The sequence below is a fragment of the Platalea leucorodia genome (assembly GCF_965183815.1).
Source record: "Platalea leucorodia genome assembly, chromosome: 3".
NCBI classification, from domain to species: Eukaryota; Metazoa; Chordata; class Aves; order Pelecaniformes; family Threskiornithidae; genus Platalea; species Platalea leucorodia.
The window spans coordinates 41,081,836-41,107,527 of NC_138825.1; the positions used below are offsets into that span (position 1 = coordinate 41,081,836).

The 25,692-nt window shown below is 45.3% G+C and overlaps 1 protein-coding gene across 1 annotated transcript; it reads right to left on the bottom strand.

The window, feature by feature from the left end:
- Positions 1-1,490: 1,490 nt before the first annotated feature.
- Positions 1,491-9,021, bottom strand: ZBTB18 (zinc finger and BTB domain containing 18). The gene is made up of 2 exons (XM_082305795.1): positions 8,935-9,021; positions 1,491-5,297 (listed from the first exon to the last, which is right to left on the bottom strand). Exon 2 carries the CDS (start codon positions 5,281-5,283, stop codon positions 3,715-3,717), a length of 1,569 nt encoding a protein of 522 aa, XP_082161921.1. The 5' UTR covers positions 5,284-5,297; positions 8,935-9,021; the 3' UTR covers positions 1,491-3,714.
- Positions 9,022-25,692: the final 16,671 nt, after the last annotated feature.

A 25,692-nucleotide genomic window follows, 5' to 3' on the forward strand; every position in this document is an offset into this window, starting at 1 on the left:
CCACATAAAATGTTCTCTCATGCTTCATTATCTAGGGACTGTATTAAAAAAAAAAAAACAAAACAAAAAAAGAAAAAAAAGTTACAGCTGTTTAGCTACGTCAGTACCTTAAACCTTATGGAGAGATGCAACACACAGGAGTGTGTTTCATCTTTTCATTGAAGAAACACTTTGATAGCCACAAGCAAGTGTGTGCTGCACATGTATCGACCATCTAGATAAAACCCAAAAGTATAAAGGAGATTTTGAATTATTTTGTCGTTAATGGCTAAGTTATGTTTTCTGTTACCCTTCTGAAGAAGGGCGCCTTCTAAGTCTAGTTTTATTTGGGAATCTACAGTCCTTGAAAATCTTAATGTTGGAGAACAAATGGTGAATCTGCCTAGAGCCACATCCAAAGCTCATCAGCTGCACGGATTTCAGAACTGCAATATTAGCTGTTTTCAGTCTTGACGATACTTTAAACTGTCTTAACTACACATAATATTCTATCATAAGAAAGCCCAGAGAAAAGGTCTGCTGCTAGAAAAAGAGAAGTCTACGCAGCTGAAGATGCTTACATTGACAAAAGGAAATGTTTTCAAAATATCTGTAATAACTCAAAAAAAACCCCAACCCAAACCCCAAACACAGCAAATGATGATTGAAAATTGTTATAAAGAATAAAACAGTGAAAAAGATCATTTTGGCTAAGTACAAATTACCGTAGATGTAGGAAGGTAAGCAGAAGAGCGTTAGGCACCGAGATTCACTTGGTCAAGGCACAACTTCAGTTGTACCTAGGCAGATGACAAATGTAATGAAATGTTTAAATGAAGGTAATTTTTTTCCCCTTCAGATTGGTCCTGCTGTCTCTGTTCCAGACTTCTAATTTAGCTCTACTTTCATATTCCCATTGGGCTCCGCAGTGCTGGTCTCGTTCCTAGGATGGAGCAGCCTCAGGAATTCTGGGTCTACCCTGCAACAAGCACCTAAACCAGGTCTTTTTCAAAGGTTCCGCTAAGCTTCATTTTATTTTTTTTAAAGAAACTTTTAGTCCGCAAGAGAAATCCCCAAACAGACTTAGGATTATTTTAATTTTCCTCTGTAGTCCAGACAGTTTTGATCTATTACCGGTATTTCGGACATTTCGACTGCCTTCTGTAACGTTAACGGCCAGTCAGCACCCGGCCAGCGCTTCAGATTAAGTTGTTGCCTTCTGCTCTAATGTTCTGATAGAGACTGAATACAAAAGAGTGAGCCCGAGAGAGCTCCTTGGGGTGAAATTAAGCCCAGAAAAGGAATTGTGTGTCTGCACAGATACTTGCACGGTAGCAAAATTTCTGGAATGTAATAGATTGCTTCTGCAAAAGTCTTTGGGGAAGAAAAAAATAATAATAAAAAAATCCCTCTACAGAATGATCGAGAGCTACACACACAGAAATGCTTTCAAAACACAAGCATTTAATTTTTTTAAATGTTAAGTGAGATGTAAATATGTACGTTAGCAACAAAGTGCTCAAAAGCATACTGAAAACATATTCCATACACAGTTAGCAATAGAAGTCTGTACAAAAGTAATAAAGTTACACATTATAAAAAATACTCCGTAACTATAATTTAAAAGAGGGAAAAAAGACAAGGGAATTGATTTCTCAGTTCATATAATTTATTGCAGTTAGCACACAGTTTAAAAATTCACCAACACACCAATAGTACAAAACTAAACAGCATTATAAGTTATTCCCCCCTCAGGAAAATAAAACATACTATGATTGTCAAAGCTAGATGTCAGTCTAAGTTTTAGAACAAAAGAAGAATGTGAAACTAAGGAAAGGAAAAAAGCAAATCACTCACGAGGACCACAAAAAAATCCAAGAGAAAGTCCATTTTCCTCAGACACTGATTGTCTTCTCTAACTTAAGAAAAGAATGTAGTTTTAAAACCTAGAAACTATTCAAGTAACTAAAGATAACGCTCCAAGGCCATTTTCACAGCTTTTTTTTTTTGTTTTAAATGCCATTACAGCCAAATTAACACACATTTGACCAAATATTTCCAAAACAGTCCAGCAATACACAATGGAGTTTTCCATTCAGTATCTTAAGCACAAAAATAGGCTATGTTTACAGTAGTTAAGGCGATCAAATTTTAAACAAAAGCAGAGGAAAAAAAAAAAAAAGGAAAAAAAAAAAGGAAAAAACAGCAAACGTTTTCCATGCTACTCCCATAGACCTTATTTGTAAGTGCAAGACAGGAAAACAAACACTGTGCAAAATGCTTTTGACCTGCGTGTTGGTCATTAAAACCACACGTCAGGCTGCAGTCTCTGCTGCTTGGATACACATAGTCCTTCCCCTGCCCTCCCCCGGCCCCCCTGTCACTCAGGCCTTCCCAGGCCTTTCAGCCCCGGGCTTTTTCTTTTTTTTTTTTTCTTTCTTTCTTTTTTTTTTTTTTTTTTCTTCAGTCCACAGCCTCTTTTCAACGGGGGGGAAAAAAAAGAACGACCTATTGTGGTGGAGTGGTGCAGCAGGAATCCTACAAATGCTCATCTGGGGAAATGGACGCACCTCAGTTGGAGCTGGCGTGGGGTCTGTGCAATTAGAAGGGGTCTGGGGTTAGTAAATGCACACCGCACATGCAAATCTCGAAGCCTGGTTGTAAACATTCATTTTTTTTTTTTTTCCTTGTTAACGTAGCTAAATCGGCGACTCGTAGCTTAAGTTCTTCTCAACTTAAAGACAGTGGGAAAGTAAATTTAAATTAGATAAAATAAAAACAGTGCATTTCTCTTCTTCGTAACACCGGCATTTTCAACGGTGTCGGGTTTTTTTCCTAAGGAAATTAAATAATTTTCAACTCACTCGTTAAAGTTATACAATGCAAACAAAGACAAAAATATACTGAAAATCATGCATTTCTGTAGCGTTAATATTTACTTTTCAAGACTCAACTAAGAGCATCAACACAACCTGCCAAGTTCTTTGATACCTCCCCCCGGCCCATGTAATCAATTACAGTATACAATAACAGTAATTCACATTTTTTAAACACACAGTTCATCACTGCTGAAGCTGCAATATCCTTTTTCATCCCAAGCAAACCTTCACGTAAGACAGAGTCCCAGTGATCCCAGTGTACTCTCAGGGTTTTTGTTTTATGTTTTTCTGTTGTTTTTTGTTTTTTTGTTTTTTTCCAGTGGGAACTGTCAGAAATCCAGAAGTTGCCATAATAAGTTTTAAGTCAACCGCTTGTTTAAAAATAGATAATCCAGCATTTCAGAAATTTTCCATTTGGGTCTAAAAGCATTCAGGTTTCCAACAGCTAGAAAGGACTCATGCAATTATTAGAAATGTAAAGGAACTGACAAAATCGGGAGAGGATTTCTACATTCAGACTTTAAGAGGAAAAAGATCGAGAGCTTAAAAGAACGCAGTGTTTTGGGGAGAATAAAGCCACATCCAAATTTTTTGAATTGGAGATTCCTTAGAAGTAAAGTATCCGCTGGCTTCTATTCCGAAAAGGGGGAAAAATACGCTCCGTAATTTGTTACTTTGTCGGATTACCTCTACAGTTCATTTTTATCGGAGTGCTAAATTAGTGAAATATTCATGCTGCCTTAAAGTGCAAAAACAAGCTAATAGCCAAACTTTCAGTTCAAGGAAACAAGATTGCTTTTAGACTGTACCACAACTATATAGATTTATATATATATTATTTATATATATAAAAATTTTATTTCCAAAGTTCTTGTGAGCTATCTTCTAAGGTCCAGTCTCTGACAGTAGGTAAGCTCAGTGCTTCGCTTTTGACAGACAATGAGTTCACCAACTCACAGTGAAACTTCCGAATGTGTCTGTAAAGGTCTCCGGACTGCGTGAACCTGCGTTCACACCACTTACAAGCATGAGGCTTCTCCCGCGTGTGAACCACTGCGTGGCGGCTCAGGTTGTGGGAGTACTGGAAGCTCTTCCCACACTGGGTGCAAGTGTAGGGCTTTTCACCTGAATGAGTCCTCTCATGACGTTTCAAGGTGTACATGCAAGAAAAAGTCTTACCACACAACGAGCAGGTCGGGACATTGACATCGGTAGCAGGCTTGCTGCGGATCCCGTCCTGCTCTCGAAAGTGCGTGCTTAAATGGATCTGCAGGATGTGGGGGCTAGGAAAGACCTTGTTGCAGAGAGGACACATGAAAATTTGGCCAGCGGGGCTAAGTATGTTTGACACGTAAGGGAGCAAGCTGCTGTCCATGTTTCCTTCCACCTGGACTCTCTCGTTCTCTGGAGTTATCATTTCATCATCGCTTGCCTTGTCCTCTCTATCTAGCTCCCTCAAGACCGAATCTTCCCTCATCGGAGCCAGGTGGGCCGGCTCGTACTGTACCCTGTTATTAGTGCTCACACTTTCTTTCACAGTGCTATGTTCCATATCATAGTCATTAGTGCCAACATCACTCTCATCACAGGAAGCCTCTTTCTCCACCTTCACCTGAACCAGGCTGCTTCTAAGCATGTCCTGCGAAGAGAAATAAGAACTGTTCAAATTTTCAACTCCTGAAAGGCTGGACTTGACAGACAGGTCCAGCACGCAGTCAACATCTGCTGAATCCCTCACGGAGGTGACAGACCTCTGGGACAAAGACTCTGTTGAGCTGCAGGGGCTGGCTACTGTTTTTCCAGCTGCTGCTGCGTGCGTCTCTGCCTCTCCGCCAGGCTGGGGAATGCCTGCTGAGTCTGAGGGCAATCTCATCCACATGTTCCCAGGCTCAGCCGCCAAGTCCCTTTTGCTAGGCAGGATGTTCAATTTTTCATCTTCTCCGTCGTCTTCATCGCTGGGCAAGTCTCCTGGCATGTGGCTGCTGCCGTCGGAGAGGCTCTCCACTTTGTCTGAACAACTTGAGGCGTCTTCCTCCTTTTTTGTACTGTCTGCCTCCGTGGTTGCTTTCTCTTTCAGCTTCTTTTTGCAGACTTTGACAATGTCATACATGTGGAGATAACTGGCAGCTGCTAGCACGTCTTCAATGGGCAAGTCTTTGAACTGGAGCTTTCCTTCGTACATGAATTCAAGCAGGAGAGCGAAAGCTGGGGCTGTAACAATGTCGCTGTTCAGATGAACAATGTCCCTTTTGTCCAGCTGGTCCTTGTAAAAGAGGTGGAAATACATGCTGCATGAAGCCAGTACAGCTCTGTGCGCTCGGAACTGGGCATCTCCTACCAGAACAGTGCAATCACAAAGAAAACCCTGATGTCTCTGCTCACTCAGACACTGTAGCAAATGTCTACTGTGGTCAGGAAACTCCATACTGTCTTCATAACCTACAAGCAACGAGATTTTTAAAAATTAAACGTAGGTCGGCATCGCAGAACTTACGAATCCAAGTTATTCCACTCTAAAAACCTCGTATTTATATTGCCAGAATTCTGGTACTGACACCATGCAAAGATTATTTAACACGCATGTACGATGGCAACTCTTTTCCCGATCAGCCACTGAAGTTATGATTTCCTTTCAGCGGTAAATAAGCCATTCTAATAAGCGCATAGGTACATCTGTAATTTTTTTTAAAGTATCACTGCTGTTCATAAAATCTGTTCAACAGTTCTTTTTTTTAGGGAACTTCCTCCAGATTGCATCCCTAGGAGGGCAGACCCAAAAAAAAATTTTTTTTTTTTTTTAACACTAAGTTTGAGAGATCACAGAAGGGCAAGAAAAAAAAAGTCAGATCACCAGCCTTCTTTTTAAAGTCAAATTGTAGTAAGAGGAGAGGTTTGCGCATGAAGAAATGCTAATATACCCAAATCTGAAGGTCTAAGATTCATAAAGTATAAAAATTATTTACAGGCGTCAATTTATATCAACAGCAAAATCAAGGTTTTTAGAAATTTAGTTCGTGTGGTTTTCTTCTTGTAGTAAGTACAGTTTCAGCTTTCAAACCTTCTCCATACTGTATAATAGAACATGGACATTTTTTTGCCAACATGCAGAATTTACAAAAGAAAACTAACACCCAAAACGCCAACGAGCACCGCTTCCCCTGTGCAGAAGGACAGAAATTTCCCTCCCCTCCCACACCAGCCAGAGTTTGCAGTACCAAACTTAAAAAAAAAAAAAAAAAAACCTCCTCATTCAACATGAGCGTGTGTGCATGTGTGCATATTTAAAATCAGTATCCCGGGTACTGTTCTTACCCAAGTATTTTTCTATTCACCTTCCTTGATGATAAATAAAAAATAAACTTCAAAGAAGTAGAGAAGTCAAAACTCTAATAGAAAGTAAAGTCTCTTAAAAACCTGTCTTAATCTATTCTTCTGTGATTGATAGCAATATTCTCCCAAACCATCAAAGCAGATCGTGGCTCTCTAGGCTGGCAGATATTATTGAAAAATCCTCAACCCTCGCAAACCAAGATGTACTAAAACTTACAACACAACCCCTACTATATTCTGTAAAATACCACTGCTAGAGTAAAGCACGAAGATTTACAATACAATCACTTTAAGTGCCCCACAGCCAACATCAATCCTAATCCTTAAGAGGGCTAAAAATAAAGATTGGAGGGCAGCTCACAAGGTAGCTGTGATCAAATTAGGAGGCTGAAAGGACAGAGAGGGACGAAGAAGGAAGCTTATAAACATCTGATCCAGCTGACTGTGGCCATATGGCAGCTGCTGCCCAGATAAAGAGATTAAGAATAGAGGAGTGCGATTACAGCTGTCTGGCCAATTCAGGCAGCTCAAATCTACAAGTTCTAAATTAGTCGCAAATACAAAAACTCCTTCAAATAATTATTGTTATGCTGAAATAAAAGATTTCAAATGCTACATGCGAGAAAGAAAAGAGGAAACCAGTCAAGCCATTCTCCCGGGTACAAAAGTTTTTAAACACATAACTGATTTCTATCTTTCAGAAGCACTACAGCTGTATGCTACTACGGTTCTGAGCTGCTGGATATTTAACCGTGAAGTTTAATGAAAGACTTCCCCACAAACACATTTTCGCCAGAACAGTCCTTTTTTAAAAAAGCACACTTTTGTATATTTCACTAAAACCCCCGTAAAGTCATTTAAAAGATGCAATACAAGAACATAAAGCAGAACTCTCTTTAGGCTTGCCACTAAATCCACTGCAGGTTTGGTCTCAGAAACGAAGAATGAACTTGCTCTCTCCTTCTTCCAAACCAAGACATTCTCACAATATGCATTGAAGTTAATGCTAACAACGTGCCCAAGAACTGATACTCTCCAACTGTAGCCCAAGCCTTTTGAGTAAGTCCACTTATCTATTTAATACTCAATTTCATATATTACCTCTAAACTTGGTTAGAAAAGTAATGTGATTTTTTTTCTGAAATTCAATAACACCACACCAAAACAGAAATATGCTGTATCTAATCTATTGCTACTCCTACCTTTAGTACACATAAACCTGATTAAGTCCTTTCCTCTGAGTCTTGCTGGCTCCAGGTCTGTTAGATCGGTGGAAAAAAAGCAGACTAGGAGAGACAGATGCAAAGTGGAGATGATGTTAGAGAGGAATGAGATACCTTCTCCACACACAGATCTGCACACACTAACTCCCTGTCTGTGTGTTAGAATAAAAGGCTGAGGGATGGCAGGCTGTCAGCTGCTCTGACATCATGTTCAGATGGAAATGCTACCTCCAGCTGTGCTCCTTTTAATGCCATATGCTACTCCTCTACACTCCTGCCACCAGCTTTTTCTTAGGAGAACTTTTCTCTTCTGTTAGTATAAACAAAATACTTCAAAGTCTCTTTTTTTCAAACTTTCTAACAGGGAGGAAAAAAAAAAAAAAAAAAGAAAATCCTAAACATATGGGGCTCTACTGTATGTGCAGCATAGCAACACTTCTGCCTCAAGTTGGAGGACCGCTCTACGCACTGACAGCACACCCCGGCCGCGGGGCTGCCCGAGAAACCCACACCGATCCGGCTTCACGGCGCCCAGAGGTGCCGTGAAAAGGAGAAATTGACCCAACCTATTTACTCAACTCACAGCTCCCCGCCTCGCCGCCGCTCCTTTCAGTTTCAACGCTCAGGCAGCGTAAGCGACACCGAGCGCTCCGACTCGAGCTCATTTAAAACGGCGGAGCGGCCGCCCCGGCCGGGGCACTGCTGCGGCCGCCTTACCCACAAATCGCTCCCCCCCTGCGGGGGCTGGGGCTGGCACCTCTTTGACTGCCGGGGCACCGGGACGCCGGCCGGCCCCCGCCCCGCGGGCTCCCGCAGCCCCCGGCCCCCCGCCAGCCGCCCGGCGGGCAGGGGAGCGGCAGCCGGCGCGGCCGGGCGCCCGGCCCCTCTGGGCACCGCCGGCGGGATGGGCCCCGCCGGCCTCCCCCCGGCCCCTCCGCGGACGCTCCCGCCCCGCTCGCCCCACGCAGCAGGCTCTTCACCTGCCCGCGGCCGGGCGGGGGGCGAGCCCGCCGCCCCCGGGGCCGGGCCGGGCCGGGAGGGGAGGCGCGGCGCCGCGGGCCGGCGGGGAGGCGGCGGCGCGCAGCAAGTTCCCGGCGGGCCCGGCCCCCCCATCCCCGCCGGGCGGCGGCAACTTTTCGCCGGGGCCGCCACCCCGGGCCGGGGCCGGCCGCCCCCCGCGGCGCGGGGGCCTGCTCCCGCCGGGCAGCGCCGCCCCCACCCCCGCCCGGGGCCAGGGCCGGGGCCGGGCGCGCCGGCGGCCGCCCCGCGGGGAAGGAAGCAGCTGCCCGGCGCGCAGGAAAAGCCGCCCCCGGGTCACGGCGGCAACAAAAGAAAAGTAACCGGGAGCGGCGCCGGGGCGGCCGGTCCCGCCGCCCGGGGAGGGCTGCCCCCGCCCCCCGCCTCTCCGCCCGGCTGCGCCCACCCCCCGCCGGACCCGCCGCCAACTCCGCCCGCCCCGCGGGGCCGCACCGGCCCCGGCCCCGGCCCGGCGGCTGTGTGGGGATGGGGGCAGCGGGACTCACACTCCGCGACGGCCCGAAGTCCCCGCGCTCCCGCCGCCGCCGCCCGCCGGCTCCTCTTCGCTCACTTGCCGCTCCGGGATCGCCTCTCGCCCCCCTCCCGCCCTCCCCCCGCCCGCCCCCCGCGCCCGCTGGCCGCCGCCCCCCCGGCCTCCCCCCTGCCGGCAGCTGAGGAGCGAGCGGGGCAGCCGGCGGAGCGAAGCGGGCCCCGCGCTCAGCGGCTCCCCATGGCACCGACGGCCGGAGACGGCGCGGAGCCCGGGGCCGGGCGGCCGGGCGCGGGGGAGGGGCGGGGCGGGGGCCGGGGGGGAGGCGGGCGGGCGGGGGGGGGCGCCGGGCGCAGGCAGCGCGGGCGGGCGCAGGCACGGCGGCGGCGGCGGCGGCGGCACAGCCGGGCCCGGGCTGCGGCAGACAGATGTTCCCCCCCCGCTCCCCACTTCGGACTCCGCTCCCTGACTGACAGCCCGGCCCGCCCGCGCCGCCGCCGCCGCCAACCGGCGCGGCGCCCCGCCGGTGAGTGACAGGCCGCGGCGGGCGCTGAGTGGAGGAGGGCGGCCCGGGAAGGCCGGCGGCGCCGCCAATCGCGGCGCGCGGCGAGGCAGGGGGCGTGACCCGGCGAGGCGCCGAGGCGGAAGGGGGCGGGGCCCCACCGAACCCGGGCAGGGGGCGGGGCCGCGGGTGGGGCGATGGCGGAGGGGGCGGGGCAGGGGGCGGGGCTTTGCTCCTGAGGGCGCGCGAGGGCCGCGGCCTCGCGCCGGTTGCCGGGGCGGGGTGGGGGGGCGGCGCGGTGCATGGCGGGACGGCGGAGGGGGGCCGGGGCGGCCGGTGCGGCCGGGGCCGGGGCCGGGGCCGGGGCCGGGGTCGGGGTCGGGGTCGGGGTCGGGGTCGGGGTCGGCCTTGGCCGTGCCCCGGGGACCGGGCCGTGCCTCGGGGACCGGGCCGGGCCGGGCCCGGGGGCACGGCACTCTGCGCTGCCGGCCCTGCGCTCCCGCCTGGCCGCGCAGGTGGCGGGGCCACCTGTGCCGCGCTAGGCCGGACGCGGTGGGTTTGTGTGTAAGGGTGCGCGGCCTGGCCGGGGAGGCCTCGGCGGCCGCCGGCGCTAGCCAGGCCGGCGTGCCCGCCCTGAGGAAACGGCCCGGCCCCGTCCTCCCTCGCTTCGCAAGGTGTTTGCCCACAGTCGCCACCGGCCAGGTGCCGGCAGCCCGCCGCCTGGGCCGCCTGGCTCGCCCTGCTACCTCAGGGCCGGTCGGGATGGGAGTGCAGTGTAAATCACTGAGACCACGCAGCCATTAGGAGCCAAGAACGCTATTAGCATATAATTGCTGCCTTATTATCTTGAGACCCAAGACCTGTCGCCTGCCCCGCCTAAGAAGACCAAGAGATCCACTAAGATAAGGAAACTTTTTGCAAAATTTAGTGAGGGATCCATATCTAAGAGAAACACAAGTTGCTGATTCCTGATAACTTTGCAGAAGTTGATGACAGAAACATCTGGATTAACAGATAGGCCATGAGGATGCTGGTGGATGCTGCTGCTGCAAGACCTACAAAAATGTAGTTGCTTTGCTGTACCACATTTATGATTGGATAGTTAGAAATATGCACTAGAATATTAGAAATAGTAGGTAATTAGGTGATTGATATCATGCCCTTGTATAAAACCCCTAAGGAAAAATCCCTGGGGCATGCCCAGTTTGGCTGGGGCGCCTCACATGCGAGAATAAATATTTACCTTTGTAATTCCATAGTTTGTGTCCTAGCCTCTCTCCTTGGTCGGCCCAGCCCAGCTGCGAATTTTGTAACCAGAGTGCCATGGGAGTATGCTTTGGCTCCTCTCTCTTTGAGCGGATTGCCCTGCCATGGGCTAGAGTTTCCACCTCCAGCGCTGTGTGTTGGTGCGTAACCTTTGTGCTTCCCGCCGCGGTAGGGGAGGTTACGAGGAGCAGCGCCAGCAGGTCGGCATCGTTTGGGATGTGCACGTGCCCAGGCCTGCCCGCTCCTGGGCAGCGGTGGGAAGGACGGTGGCCGAGGGGAAAAGGAGCTCTCCAGACCTGGCGGTGGTTCGCAGGCAGATTGAGGTCGGCGGCTTTGGAGAATACCACAGCTTAATGGTGGGTTAGGATAGGGCAGTGGAGGCCAGGTTTGAAGAGCTAAGGTCTTCCTTAGGAAAAGACTAATCCAAGGAGTTGGGCGTTTCCCCATCTCCCCTTCGGTTTCAGGTAAACAGTTAACACAAGGAGGTGTTTTAAAGAAAACAAGGCTCACCAACAGAGACCCAGAGTTTAAAGAAAAGGAACTCAGTTATGTATTAATAACCAAAATTGATTGAGTAGATACAAAAGCTGAAGGCACGTCCTTAGTCTCCTTCAGTAATACAAAACCGTTATAAAGACACATACTGAATTCTGGCTGTGCCTAATTTATTTGACAGCACTGCTATGTATATCACACAGCAGCTAGCATCTAGGTGTCCCTATGCTTCGGGCATTACATACATATATATGAAAAAATATAAAATACATATATGTACAAAAGAAGACACTTTTCTCTCTATCCTTTGGTGAACTGATTGCTCATGCAGACCTGGTGTGGGATTTTTTATTTATTAACCTCATAGTGTCTCAGTCCATCTTAGATGCTGTTACAATTCCGTATCTAAGTTTTGGGTTGGTTTTTTTTTTTTCCCCTTGGCATCATGTTCCATATTCCATTATACCTGGAACTCGATGGGGTTTTGTCCTTGTCTTCAAGACACAGCAGCTAAGATGCTGACTCTTCATGTTTCCTGATTGTCTCCTCAGTGCTAATAATCACTTCATCTGAGAAAAATCAGTACTCTATTCCCTGCTGCCTGTCATTTCTTGAACATCTTTCCTATAACTACTAAGCTGCTTTTTCATTCAATTGCAAAAATAAATGTTGGAAGTATTTTAACAGGAAATACTGTTGAAAATAGTTCTAAAGTTTTTTTTTTAATCTGAAACATACAAATAACTTATGCAGTTATATATATTTGAACTGTCAGTGAATGTGCCCGAAACGATTCCATTAACTATGTTGTCCTAGATCTGTAAACTGCATCCTGCCTCCTGCTTCCTAGTATAAGCCATCTCACCAACTGCTCAGGGTCGGTTAGGAAGACCTTGGTTTATGAACACTTACTTTTACAAGTGCAGCTTTACTGAGGGAGGCAGTTTAGTCGTTCTCATGATACAAAACTCTGGGAAAAAAGAAGGCTGCTTAATGTGAAGAAATGCAAAGAATTTATTTGCTAAAGAGGACATTTAGCAAATGGACTTTCTCAGGTCCTTACAGACTTTTACAGGACCTGGAATTTAAAAATAATTTTAAAATAAAATTTCATGGGGCATTACTGTTTATACATTCTGTTCACTTATTCTTTCCTCCTCATACACATGAACTTACCTCCTTATGTTTTAAGGTGTACTGAGAAAAATCTTACTGCCCCTTACCTCTTATTTACAGTGCTGACTCCTGATTAAATCAGGTTGTATTTTCTTTTCCATTCTATCATTTGGCTCTATGACATTGGGCAAATCACTTTGTCCTCTTTGCCTCCTCAGGCTGGTTCACCATCGGGGCTACAGGTTATTTGTTACTACAGTTATATTTAAGAGAATGATCTGCAATTACCGTTTATACGGCTATTATAATAAAACCATTTTTTTTTAGTATTCCTAAATAGGAGATGGAGTGAAACAGAAAAAAAGTGAGTGTAGGTAACACTTTAAGATTAAAAATCTTTTTGGCAGTGAGTCAAACTTCATTGATTTAAAACTGGAACCGTTGACATTTGCCTGTGATTTTTTTTTAATGTGAAAGGAACTCTAATTTTTTTAAATAGTACTTAGAGAGGTTTAAAGACTTAGCATTATTTTAAATATCGAAACAAGATGATAGAAAAGTGAATTAAGAAAAAATCCTGCACAGGGAAAACTCACAAATACCCTGTAGTCCAGTTGATCCTCTATTAGAAAAAATAATAGGAGACGGGCGTTCCATTGGAAGGGATGGTGAAGCCTTGTTGTAAAGGGACGTAAACATCTGGCAATACACCTGGTCTCTACACGTATTTATAAATCACATCAGGCATCCCAAGGTACCGTAGAGAACACACACGAAAATTAAACCAAGAACATTCATAAGCCAAAGAAAATAAAAATGATCTTGATTTAACATGGAGAGAAATGAGTCTCATTTACAGCACAAACACAGTTTGGAAAGACATGATGCAATTTTGCACTTCTTGCACCTTTGCACCTGCTGACTTTCATTTATATCCTCCAGGCAACAAGCAAGCCTGAAGGCCTTTGGCTCATAACCAATGCTGACGTTGCAACATGGTGCTACAGGAGCGCCTGCAGCTCTGGTAAAGCCTCCCCGCTCGCCTCTGATCTGGGAATGTCAAGGTTTCCTGGCGTCTTTTCCAAAACGGTTAGTGTGGTGAATCTCCCAGTATTGTTTGTTGCTGCTCAAGATTGATTAATACGTAGTGAGCTGCTTTGCAGATGCCAGTTTGCCTGCAAGCCTCAAAATGTCTTCGTCACATTTGTTTCTGGAGCTTGGGTGGTGCTATGTGCTCTTGGAAACTCTTCTTGAGGACAGTCCAGCAGAAGAGCCTGAGCTGACAAATGTCAAAGGTGCCTGCATGATATTCAGGTCCAGAGCCATAGATTTAGGTGTTGACACAGCCATACAGTGGAACCAGCTGCAAATTTGACCCTTAATACTTCTTTCTTATACCTGCTCTAACACAATTTTCTACATTTTCTTCAAATTGTAGAGCAGCACTGTGCTAATTACCATACATACCACCCATTTTGTTCTCCACGGAGAAAAAGAAATTGACAATGAGAACTGCTCATCTGTAGTCAAATATGCCACGTTTATGCTCTACAGGTTATTTTGGACCAGATACCATCACCCCTACTGTTTGAATTGATAGGACAACAGAAAGTGGGTACCCCATTGGTAAATTAAATCTCTCCCAGAATGCTTTGACTAATAGGACTGCAGGTACAGCAGCAAATATCTCCAGGGTTATGTATCCCAGAGAAGTGAAAATTAGGACTTGTGATCATGGCACTCTTGATTTTTTTTTTTTAATATATTTTTTTTTAATTGTAGTGAAACTTAATTAATGGCAGTCTGGTTTTCAGAAAAATTAAAAGTTAAATAGTTTCTGGAGCTGCCATCACACTTGAGGTTCAGCTGATGTCACCATGGAACTGAGTTTTCTCCCTGGGGAGCCAGTGTTGGGGAAGTGCCAAGATAATATAATACAGCCTTTGCATGAATTGGCTAAATGTGCATCTCATTGTGCCAGAGTCTGACTGGATCAGTAATTCTTATCGGCCCTAGCTATGCTGGGTAAGCCACCAGGCTGTGCTCAGCTAAGAGCTTTTCTTAGCACGTTGGCCAAAAATGTCTCTCTCCTCTCAAATACTATCACGTAAAGGAGAAGGAGCACCATGCGCCGAGGTTTATCACCGAGGTGGCTGCTAGCATTCACGCTGCAAGCTGAGGACAGGCACCACTATACACTTTCTCTAGGTCCAGCTGTCCTTTTCGGGAGCATAGACTTGTCTAGCTTTAAGCTACAGCTTCTGCTTCACACAGGGAAAATTACCGACATCAGTGACTTCTTTGTTACATCCCAAAACAATTTCAAGGCTCTGCATAAAAATTTGATCATAAATAATGGAATTGGCCTTATGGGTGGGGATGTGAACTGGAATTCAGTTGGATTTGTTTGTTGAGTATGAATGACATGCACCATCACTGGAACCAGAATAGAAATATTTTCTCTCAAAAGACGGCTTGTTTTGGATACAAAGGAATTGGCTTCACATTTCTAGCCTAGGAACACCTGGAGTCCAGTCTCCCACAACACTGGCCAACCGCGAACAGATGCTTAGTCCAGGACAGACTTACGCCATGTGCCACCACATGCTCATGAGAACACACAAGTATTTCCCCAAACATATATAGCAAATGCAAAACCTAGAGTTCAAATAGACAAGAGACAGAGCTCATGATGCACCGAAAGGAAGAGAGCGGGAGTGGTTGTTACTTTGTGCCCTGGGCCCCTGCAGTGGCGAAGAGGTACTGGGTGGGACTGCTTAGAAGGTATCTAGATAACTTCCTTCCACAAAACCTTCTGCGGTTCCTGCTGAGGTCGCATAGGTGTGACTGGGTATTGTTGTCGGAGTAATTCTGAGAAAGCTTGAAGGTGTGAAGCCTTTTCAACTAGTGCGGTGGCCAACACCAAGCTCTGTAGGATTGCCTTGTTCAGAAGTTAATAAATAAAATGCCAACTTAGTTTTACAAAACCATTTGCTTAATTTTTCTCTCTTTATATGCTGTGTGTGGGTGTACGCATCCGTGTACATTTGAGGGGTGCCCCTTCTACAAGGAAACAAAATAAGTAATAGCCGCTATACTATGATTTCACTATATTTAAAGCAGACCCGAAAAATACAGTATTTACCAAAACCCAATTAAATTGTCTTATGCTTTTTCTGTAATTTCTTTCCTATCATTACAGATTACAAAGACATTTATGCCTAAACAGAAGCTGTCTTCTTCCAATCAGCCTGCTCTTTCTGCTCAGTTCATTCACTAAATCATTTAATCACCCAAGGCCATATGTTACCATCTTGTGTAAAACGGGTGGAAGAGAAAAAAAATAAATGCAAAAATCTCTGCACGAGAGTGGGTGTCAGCATCCAGCATAGCTCCCACTAGGAAGCACAAAATATAAAATGTTATCACCAGTGAATGTGACTATGAAAATAAACCGAGACAGACAAAAGAAAGAGACAAGGCATTGCAAAGGTGAAGGAGACAGCCTTCGAATCTCAATTCTGGGTGGAAAAGTTACGGACTAAATGTTACTTGTTAGTCCACATTCTTGTATTCTCAATATTCTGCCGTTAATAGAGTTGCTGTGCTCTGCTGTAATTAGCTTGAAAGCGCATTAACTCATGCTTACAGTCCTGTTTTTTACATCGCACGAGTAAGACCCTGTCCCTGACTTGGTTCCCTCTTGGCTCTTCTTTTTCTGTCTCTCCATGTTCTGATGCACATTTTGTCCCAGGTATTTCTGTGCGGAGTCATATGCTTTTACCACTCGGCTTCAGCTGCTGTTCCCTGTCACGATTACTTCGCGTGGTTTTCTCTCTTGGCACGTTTGCTGGGTGACAGACCCTCGGGAAACACATGGCTTGGAGCAAATCGTGGGGTGTGTGCTCCCATCAGGGAACGAGGAGGCTTGAGGGAAGTTAGAGGTGGAAAATCTATTATTTTTAAAGCAAAGGGACTTTCCAGTTTTACAAAAGGACCCGTAATCCACCTTTTCTTCATACCTTCAGGAAGCTATTGTGTGTTTTCTTGCCTGTGAGCTTGTGACAGTGCTGCAGTTGGAAATGGGAGAGCAGCTGACCGAGGGGTCTCCACCGAGAAGCCACTGCTGCTCCCCACTTGCAGAGGCTTCCAGGACAGGGGCATAACACTACAGACTGCAAAAAAACCCCACCTCTAAAACTGCACATGCCGGTTTATCCTAAGACTATGAAAGCATGAAAGATTATATTTTCATTTGCATGGTTTGCTGGTTTTTATTTGGCAGCTACAATAACAACAGGCTACAGTGAGCCCATAAAACAAAGTGAGAACAGCAGCTCATTTTTGTGGCAGAATGTAATGGCTATGGCTAAAGGGCTTACATAATTCATCTTAAACCCTTATGCCTCTATTTACTGATGTTTAAATGAAAATTAAACTCTTAGAGCCATAAGGAGGCTTCTGGTATCTGAAACAGGATTTTGATACCGATATTTTTATCCGACCCTACCAGCTGAAAGCTCCTGCCCGTGGCGCTGGGAGGGAAGCGGGGAAGCGTTTTGCTGGGAAGCACCACGGCTGGGCAGGGCTGGGTCTCCCCTCCCCTGCCTGCCGCTCCAGGTAGCTCCAAAGCCCATGGAGACCCATAAATGGTAGAGGGATTGGCTGGCTGTGCCTGGGAGTCTGACCTGAGAGGCTGCAACCGTAAGCCGTGTTTCCGTGATGGGAGGATGGTCACTGAGGTGACCGGCAAGAGAATATTTACTGCTTTCGCAAACTGAAAAGGTGAAGTAAAGCTGAGACATCTGGTTTCCTCAAAGGCAGCTTATGGTAAGAACAGCATCTCTGTGATTACTCTCCCTAATATACAAGAAGACAAAAGATTCAGCTAAGCATACTGTTAGGGTAGAGAAAGGATTTTTATTTCCCAGAGGCTTTTAGAAGGTTATTTTGTTTGTTTCTCAGATTTTTCTGTGCTATATCATTTTTTTTCCCCTCTCTCTGTTCTCCAGAAGATAGAGCAGACTCAGGAAGTGAATTGCTGCTTAGGGAAGTGTCCTGCCTCCAAGCTGACTTATATAGTAGGACATATGGCATAAGTTATATTTGGACAGATGTGAACAAGTAGTCAGTGGATTTGATAAGATTCTTTATTTAAACTAACTTGCACAGTGTCACTGTTCTACCATCTTTCTCTCCTTCCTCAATCTGATCTTTTGCTGGTTTTAAGTATTTTAAGTATACATTACGTCTAACTAGTCTGTAAAGCTTTAAATGCATTTAAGAGCATTCAGTCATGACAACAATATTTCATCTCAATGATTTTCTCCACACTATGATTGGCAAATATCTGCTTTTGGTGATAAAGCAGGCACGGATGATAAATTGTATGAGTTGCAAACCCCATGTGATTACCAGTTTGAGACAGCCAAGCTCAATGTGAGTCATTTTCATTGATTTGTTTAATTTGGCCCCTCATACTTCTATTTCATTGCTGTGGAGTTGAGGCACAAAGTAGTTCTGTGCCTCCCACGGGTAACATAGAAATAAATAAATAAATAAATAAAAAGGATCAAATGAATTTCAAGGGATCGATTAGTTCATCTCCCTGCCTGGATCCCTGTCAGGATCATCTGTATCTGGGCTGTTTCTCACAAATACTGGTCTGTCCAGGTCTTGGAAATCTCCAGTGAAGGAAACCCCACCGTCACCCAGGCAATCCTTCCCACTGCTCCCTTAGCCTTTCCAGAGATAAGTTTTCCTGGTGTCTTCTTGCAAGTATTGTTGTAAGAAGCTTGTTACTTCTTGTCCTACCCAGAGTGGCCATGCAGAAGAGTTTATTTCTTCCGTACCCTAATAGCTCGTGTACTGGAGGTCAGCCATCATACCTTGTCCAGCCTTGTCTTCTTTAGATTAAACAGCCCTACATGTTCCTTGTAGGTCACATTTCTCGCATTTTGTTTCATAGTTTTCATCTTCTAGTTGGTCCACGTCCTTCTTGGCCATGCCCTGGCTGTGGATCCTGCACTTACACAGTTTATTATGCCTACTGAAGCAGAGAATTTTGCTTTCATCCTATCTGCCATGCACCCAGCTTTTTTGGGCCATTTTCCAACCTGCCAGAACCATTTTGAATTATAATCTTTCCTCTGGTGTGCTTGCAGCTCATTCCAAGCTGGTGTCATCTGCAAATTTAAGAGTTGTACTTTTAATCTGTTTATCTGTATCGTTAATGAAAAAATAGAGTTGTATCAAATCTAGGACAGCTACCTGGAGAACTGAACTCAATACAGCCCTTCAGTTTGGCAGTGAATCTTTGGTAATGATCCCTTGTGTATGGCTTTTCAGCCAGTCCTGCAACCACTGGTTAGTTTTGGCTTAATCATGTTCCCTGGTTCAGTCACAAGAGCATCAGGTAGGGCAAGGTTAACAGCCTGGCTGAAGGCAAGACATGGTGTCAATCACCTCCCCCTTCTCTCAAGGCCTCTTAACCTGTCTCAAAAGGAACTGGTTTTGTTTAACGTGCTTCATTCATGATAAATCAGTGTGGACCGTTGCACATCTTCTTGTCTTCTAGGTGATTTTAAAATGTTTAATTATTTGTTCCTGTATTTTTCTGAGAAATGAAGTTTGATAACTGTCCCATAATTCTCTTTTCATCCCCTTTTAAGGATAAGCACCCACTTGTGCCCCATGAGTTCTCAAAAACAACTGCTACTGATCATGCAATTGCTTCAAGCAGCCCTTTGATATCCAAATGCTGTAGGATAAGTACAATACAGATTACGAAATAATGAGCACCTTATCAACGACTGTTGGGCGGTGCAAAGGAGGGGTCACGGTGCAGCCTTTCACCCCAGCACACCACTTTCTCGCCGGCCTCAAAGGGAGCCCAGTCCCTCACGTTAGCTCCTAAACCACAACTCCGGAAAATTAAACTTTTCTAGCATGTTATAACTCTCAAAAGATAGCGTGGGTGAAAAAATACATTCCTCAAGGCTTGAAAATAGATGTAAGTGGATATTTGGCATAAAGCTAACAAAAAGAAAAGCCATGGAAATGTATTAACTGCCACAAAGATGGGTTTTAACTGCCAGTGGCGGTTCAGCATACAGGTCGATAACTTGGCCTAATGCTCACCTTTTTGGTACAGACGTGCTGCATAAGCACATGTGCCATTTTCATTTCCAGCCCCACTTTTTAATGGTTAAAAGCTAATTAAAACATACAGTGGCATTTTGAATCAATATAGCGTATGTACTGCTGCAAATTCTCTCATCAGGCGTGTTGCCCTCAGGAAGCAACATTAACTTCAACAGCAAAATAGGGCTGTGAGCTCATTAATCATCACGCTCAGAGACAGGCTGGGTGGCAGTGGCAGCAGCTCCGCATGTTTCTGGTGGTGAAGATTGGATACAATGGTTAGATATGTGAAGTGTTGCACAAACATTAACTATTACAGCCAACTGTCTTTGCAATTGGCATTTATCATCTCAGCTTTTCAGATTAAAAAGCAGAGGCGGACCGTGAGGTGGATTTTTGTCACACAGTAAATAGGTGTCAGGCTGCTGTAAGAACTCAGCTCCCTGGCCTCCTAACTCTGAAGTCCCCTTATTTCCCTGTAACAAAGAAAGAAAACCCCCAAAACAACACCCCTCACCCACCGGGGAATGTATGGAGAAGACAAAAATATAAAAGAGGGAGAAAAAGATAAGGGGCGAAGGTGAAAGAAGAGCTGAGAAGAAAGAAAAGGAGAAAGGGAGTCAGAGATAAAGCTAAGGTTGGAAATAAAAATAGCAGTAAAGGGAAGGAAATTGGTTTATGTTTATAAACATAGTCTTCAGTGCCTATGAGAAACTTCAGCAGCATCTTGTGAGCTCTCTGCTTTGGTAAAAGGTGCTCACTGAAGCCAAAAAGATAGGCCTTTGCAGCCCCTTTCCCACTTCTCCCCAGTCAAATCAACCTTAGTGAGATAGGGCTTGCCAGAATAAAGCAGAAAAGGCTCCTCACAGACTCCTCCATCCTAATCTGGCTGGTCACCCAATTTAGCACGGTGCCCTCTGAAGCAAAGGTTCACAGACTCTTTTGCGCTAAAATCTCCTAAGCCGTGTCAGTTTTGCTGTCCATGTTGCGGCCAAGAGCCCTTCTTACCTTTTGTCTGAACTCTGATGAGCAACCTCCAGGACATACAGCTGACACTTGTAGTGTGACCCTGAGATTGGGTTGTACCGGATTTTCCTGGGACGTATTGAAGAGCAGAAGGAAAACCTGTATCTTAGCCCTTAGCTTTGTATAGGATTCAGATGCATGAGTTCCAGTACAGTCTCTCTTTATTGAGACTTTGTGTTTAGAAGAATTCAAATTTTTCTTTCCATCAAGTCTTTGTTAAGCTTTAGAGCTTTTAGCTGTGCATGTATGTTGTAGAAGAAGCTAGAGTCACCTCCTGACTGAGTCTATATGAACAGAGGGTGAAGAGTCAAGTTGGGCTTATGGTGTTGCTCTTTGTCTTCCTCCTGCACTTGTTTTCTCCAGTCCATCTGACCACTCTTTGGTCCTGCGAGGAGAGCACTTTGAGGTGCCTGCTGGCTCCCACTGCGTGAGCTCGCCTGAACATGTGGCTTCTTCTCGGGGCACGGTGGTGTGATGGTGGACCCATCTTCATAAAATCTGGAGAAAGCATGCGGAAGCATTAGTGATTGATGAGGACTGAAAAAGTGCTAGGGAACACAGAAACCTCCAAAGAAAATGAAGTGCTGTAGGAGTGCAGGCTGCACATGTATGACGCTGCTGCTGCCTCACAGGGTACGGGTTGAACTCCCCTCTGGTCATCCAGGAGGAAATATCTGCTTAATCCCCACCGTGGTACAACTTCTACTCACCAGCTGCCAGTATCATATTGTCTGTGTACTCCCTCATCTCTGTCCCATATAGATCCATAGGTCCTGCTTTCCTGCACAGTGGAGTTGATTTTTATGCCAGGCAGTGAGTTTCATACCTTCTACTTTCACCTCTGGAGCCACACAGCTTCTAAGAGCCCCTGCCAGCTTTCTCCTCCTTGAGGTGCTAGGGGCCTCGCTTTTGTTCTCTTTTTTTAAGCAATTTTTAAATGGAAGATGGAAGAAAGATCTAGGGGGAGATGTAGGTGCAGAACTAGGAGGAGGGGATGCCTGTAGGACCTGGCATGGTGAATCAAAGGCACCTTTCCTCAGACTCTTTCAACAGGTTATTTGGCTGTGTGCTGGGGCCAGGCATGACCTGAAGGCAGCTGCTCAAAGAGGTCTGTCCTGCAACGGGGAGGCTTCAATATTAACCCTCAATTAAACTGAGCCAGTGCTCACAGGGACTTCCAGGCAGAAGAAGAAAATAAGAGTGTAACATAAGAGGGCACAGGAGAAGGATTTTGCTCTGTAATGGCAAATTACTCACTCAAAAATAACATAAAGAAGGGAGGAAAAAAATTAACGAATAAAGTCTGCACATTATTTTAAATCACAGAAGTGTCAAAAATGGTAATGCCTATATCAAGGCTGCCCTAATGTAGCTTTAATTTGCATGCCATTGGCATTGATTTGATGTGAATATTTACTCTCCTATTCAATTAAGAAAATCCATAACTGCCACCATATTTTAATGTTAATGTATTTTTACACAGCTCTCTGTTTACCTTATTTTCTCTTCTATAACATTAACACTTTTTTTTTGTTAAAAAATGTGTGAAAGATTAATTTGTAGAATGACGGGATATGTGGGTGTGTAGCACAGGCCAGATGGAAGGGGTGTAACATGACAGTTTTCTTCGGTGGCTTCGTTTTGTTTTTATTGTTGCAAGCGAGCAAAGTATAACTAAAATTATCATTCCTTCTCTGGGCAAAAAGAACTAAGTGGTAAGTTCCTCTTTTACTCCCCGTGGCTCTCTGTGCTCGCCATGCAGCTGCAACCCCGTTCAGCGTAGCTGACAGGTTGATAAACATTTGTCTAAAACTTCGGCTTAGGTATTTGAAGACCATTGTTATTTCAAGAAGGGAATTTGTATGCGGGGCTCCATAATGCTGTATTGTGGAATAGATCTGACTGCAGATTTATTAATAAACAAGAGCAATTTGGGGAGACTTATTAGTCTTCTCTTGGCTGATAAGGGTACACAAGGGTGAAAACAGCCACTAATGTGGAAAAAAGAAAGAAAAAGGAAAAAAATCTATCCAAGACAAAGCCTTTCTAGTCTACGAAGCTATCCATTCAAGAAAGCTTTTTAATTGTTGAAAGAGGGCTGTTCCAAGGCCAAATTCTAATTTACACATAAGTATTGTAGGAGTTTGGTATAGTAAATGTCCTTATTGAAGAATAAAGCAATTAGCACAGTAACTCGCTGTCATCTGGCACGTAAAGGCATTCCAAGAAAAAGTGAAGTGTTGAGGAAAGGAGAGAAATTCAGGACAGCATGTGGGAGAGGAATATGGAGGCTCCTTTTTATGCCACTCAGGAGAAAAGGAGGGGAGAGAAAACCCACTGCAAACTTAATCTGTTCCCTTACCTCATCACAAATTGACCCAAGTTTCTTCCCTTCTTTTAAGGGAAGTGGGGAAAAAACCCACCTAAGTTCTTACTTAGAGGCTAAAATTCTGAAGCCATGATACCATAAGCAATAGCTGTACATTTTACAACCTCATACATAAATGCTTATTCTGCGTTGTGAATGTGCCCCTGTGCCTGTGACCACGCACACGCTTCAGGAGCTTCATCTGATCCTCCAGGCTTCTGTGTCAGTGCTGCCCACTCCCCTATCTATGGGAAGCCATCCCATAAAAATGGTTACCCTTTTTTCCACAATACATCCACAGACATCTCTTGGCTATGTTTTAATGCCCTGCAAGTTTACCTGCTGCAACACCTGCGATCTTTAAACAGGCACGCAGGACTTTCTTCTGTCTATAGACATACACGAAAATGCTGTTAAAAGTTTGCCCATCAGGAGATGTTTTTACTTGCCATTTCAGCCACTTTCAGTATAGGTGCATGTATATGCGTACCAGCAAAAGTGTCTATTTTACTCCATTCTCTTGACTGAAAAAAAGAGGATTTGCTCAGGTTTTCAAACAAACAAATTGTTTTGGTTTAATGCTCAGCACAACAACTTTCAATCCAGAGAGGAAAGTTCCGAAAAGCCAAAAGTAATGGAAATGGAATATTATAATTCAAATAACTACTTTAGCAATAACTTAATTTGATTTTCTACTGTTTGAGTAATAAAATAGAGCTAGAAAGATGTATTAAATCCTCCCATCCCTGTCCATCCATTCTGCTGCGGATGGAGGATTATTCCATTTTGAGTGTTTTGCCCCAGCTAGGTTGCTGGGTCTTTGTTGGGCGGTTTCTTAAGCAAAAATAACAAGTTTTTTACTGGTTTCTGTGGGAAATCACTGCTTTCTGTTAGTGTCATGGCATTAGTCTAGGGCCTACTGAGTTAAGAATCCCTTCTCCTTTTTCTCTTACCCATATATTTTTCAAACATTAGCAGGTTTATGCCCTAAATTTAATTGACACAGAGCAGTTTTCCACTTTCCCATTTCCCTCAAAATTAGGCCTTCCAAACCTGTGAGCAGTTGTAGATTCTCCTCTGGTTTATCAACACTTTGATGTTTAGCCTCAGTTCCATACCTGCAATTACTGGAGGGTACTCCAGAGCCACCGGCAGTTTATCTGGTCTGTCTTGGGCTTGGTGTCGCTGGGGATGTTTTGCTCGTATGTCACATTGTGAACTCATATCTAGGACTGAGGAAGTGATGCAACTATGAGAAATGAGAGCACTTCCAGTGCACTCGGGCGAATGCGAGTGTAGACCGCAGTTGTTAGCACTGCACATCATCCTTTTACGTAATGCCACTTGAAGGGGGGGTTTGTAGATGTGCAGGGGCTTTTGGGTGCCATCTTCACAGCTCCTTCCCAGAGCTAAGGGGGTGCAGTGCGAGGGTATCTAACCCTGTAGTCACGAGACCCCGACCAGGCACGTAAGATTCATCCCAGTGTGGTTTATATGGCCACACGTGATAGCCCTGTGCCTAGTGAGCTCAGTCCGTGACTGAGTAGGTTTCATTTTCTAATCCAGTGAGAAACGGTGGAAGAAGTGACCTTAGTGAATGCCATCAGAGAGGGGCAAGTGAAGCCTCTTATTGGAGGTGGGAGGAAAACTAGATAAGGAGAACAGGCGCCAACTCATTACGCGTGCACTTCCACTACAAATACACCATGCTGCTCGGGGTGACTGTTGGGAGCTAGCTAGCATTATTTAAGTCCACACAGCAATGAGCAGTAGCAAGACTTATCAGAAAGCAAGGGCTGCCCATTTCCAGGTAGCTGTGTGCGTCCTGGCTCCCAGGGGGGTGCTGGAGCTGCTTCCTCCATGCCCAGAAGCTTCCACCCACTCCTGGGGATACGGCGGGTGTCGGATGAGGAGATAACCAAGCAGGAACAAACTGCATCAGCAGGCAGGAAGGTATGTTTGCCTGGGGAGACCCTTTGCAAATCAAACTAGGTAAAGTGAGCAAAAAAGAAAAACAAACAAAAGCTTCCTCAGCCCAGGGGGGGTCAACGTTGTTCTTGAGTCCAGGCAAGGAGCCGAGCTGCCCCACAGACATGCTTCCCCTGTCTCCCCCGTTGCCTTTACTGTGCCCTGCCTCTCCCTTCCTTCAAGGAAGGAGGAAAGCTGGAGTTCACTCCCTGCTTAATAAAGCCATCTTATGCCATGTTACGCAGCACATGCTCTGCAGGGACACCTTATTCTTTCAGCAGCACTTGGCTGTTTTGGGGTAATATTTCTTCTCCCCTCCCATCTAACCCCCCTAGCACCCACTTTTTTGGAGATACTGTAGTTTGGTTCCTGTTTAAAGGGGAGTGGGAGCTCGCTGATGGGCTAAAACCTGATTTTAAACATGGGTTTAAAAACTGATCCTTGTCAACACTATTTATGTCACTCATTAGCTGCATATTTGTCTGTCTTGATATGGATAAGTAGTTTTTAGTTTCCCACTAGTAATACCAATAAAAAGGGCCTTCTTTTTCCTTCTTAAAAAATTCCCAAGAAAGCCCAAATTTTCATTGTTAAAAACTCATTGCCAGTACCTTTTTAAAAAAAAAAATAATAACAACCAAAACTGAGAAATCTGTCTTCAGAGCTGTTAAGACAGTCACAGTAAGGCTTTGAGGATGAACAGGTACAAGTAGACTTCAGGAAAAAAAAAGTATGCGTTTCATCACTGTAAAAAAATAAACAAACTCTGCCAGAAAATCAAAATACTGGAGGAAAGCAAGCAGACTGTTAAGCTGCATAACCTTGTCCACTGCCATCTTCATGCCTGATGTACAGGATTCAAATCGGTACTGAAAACATTGATTACATAC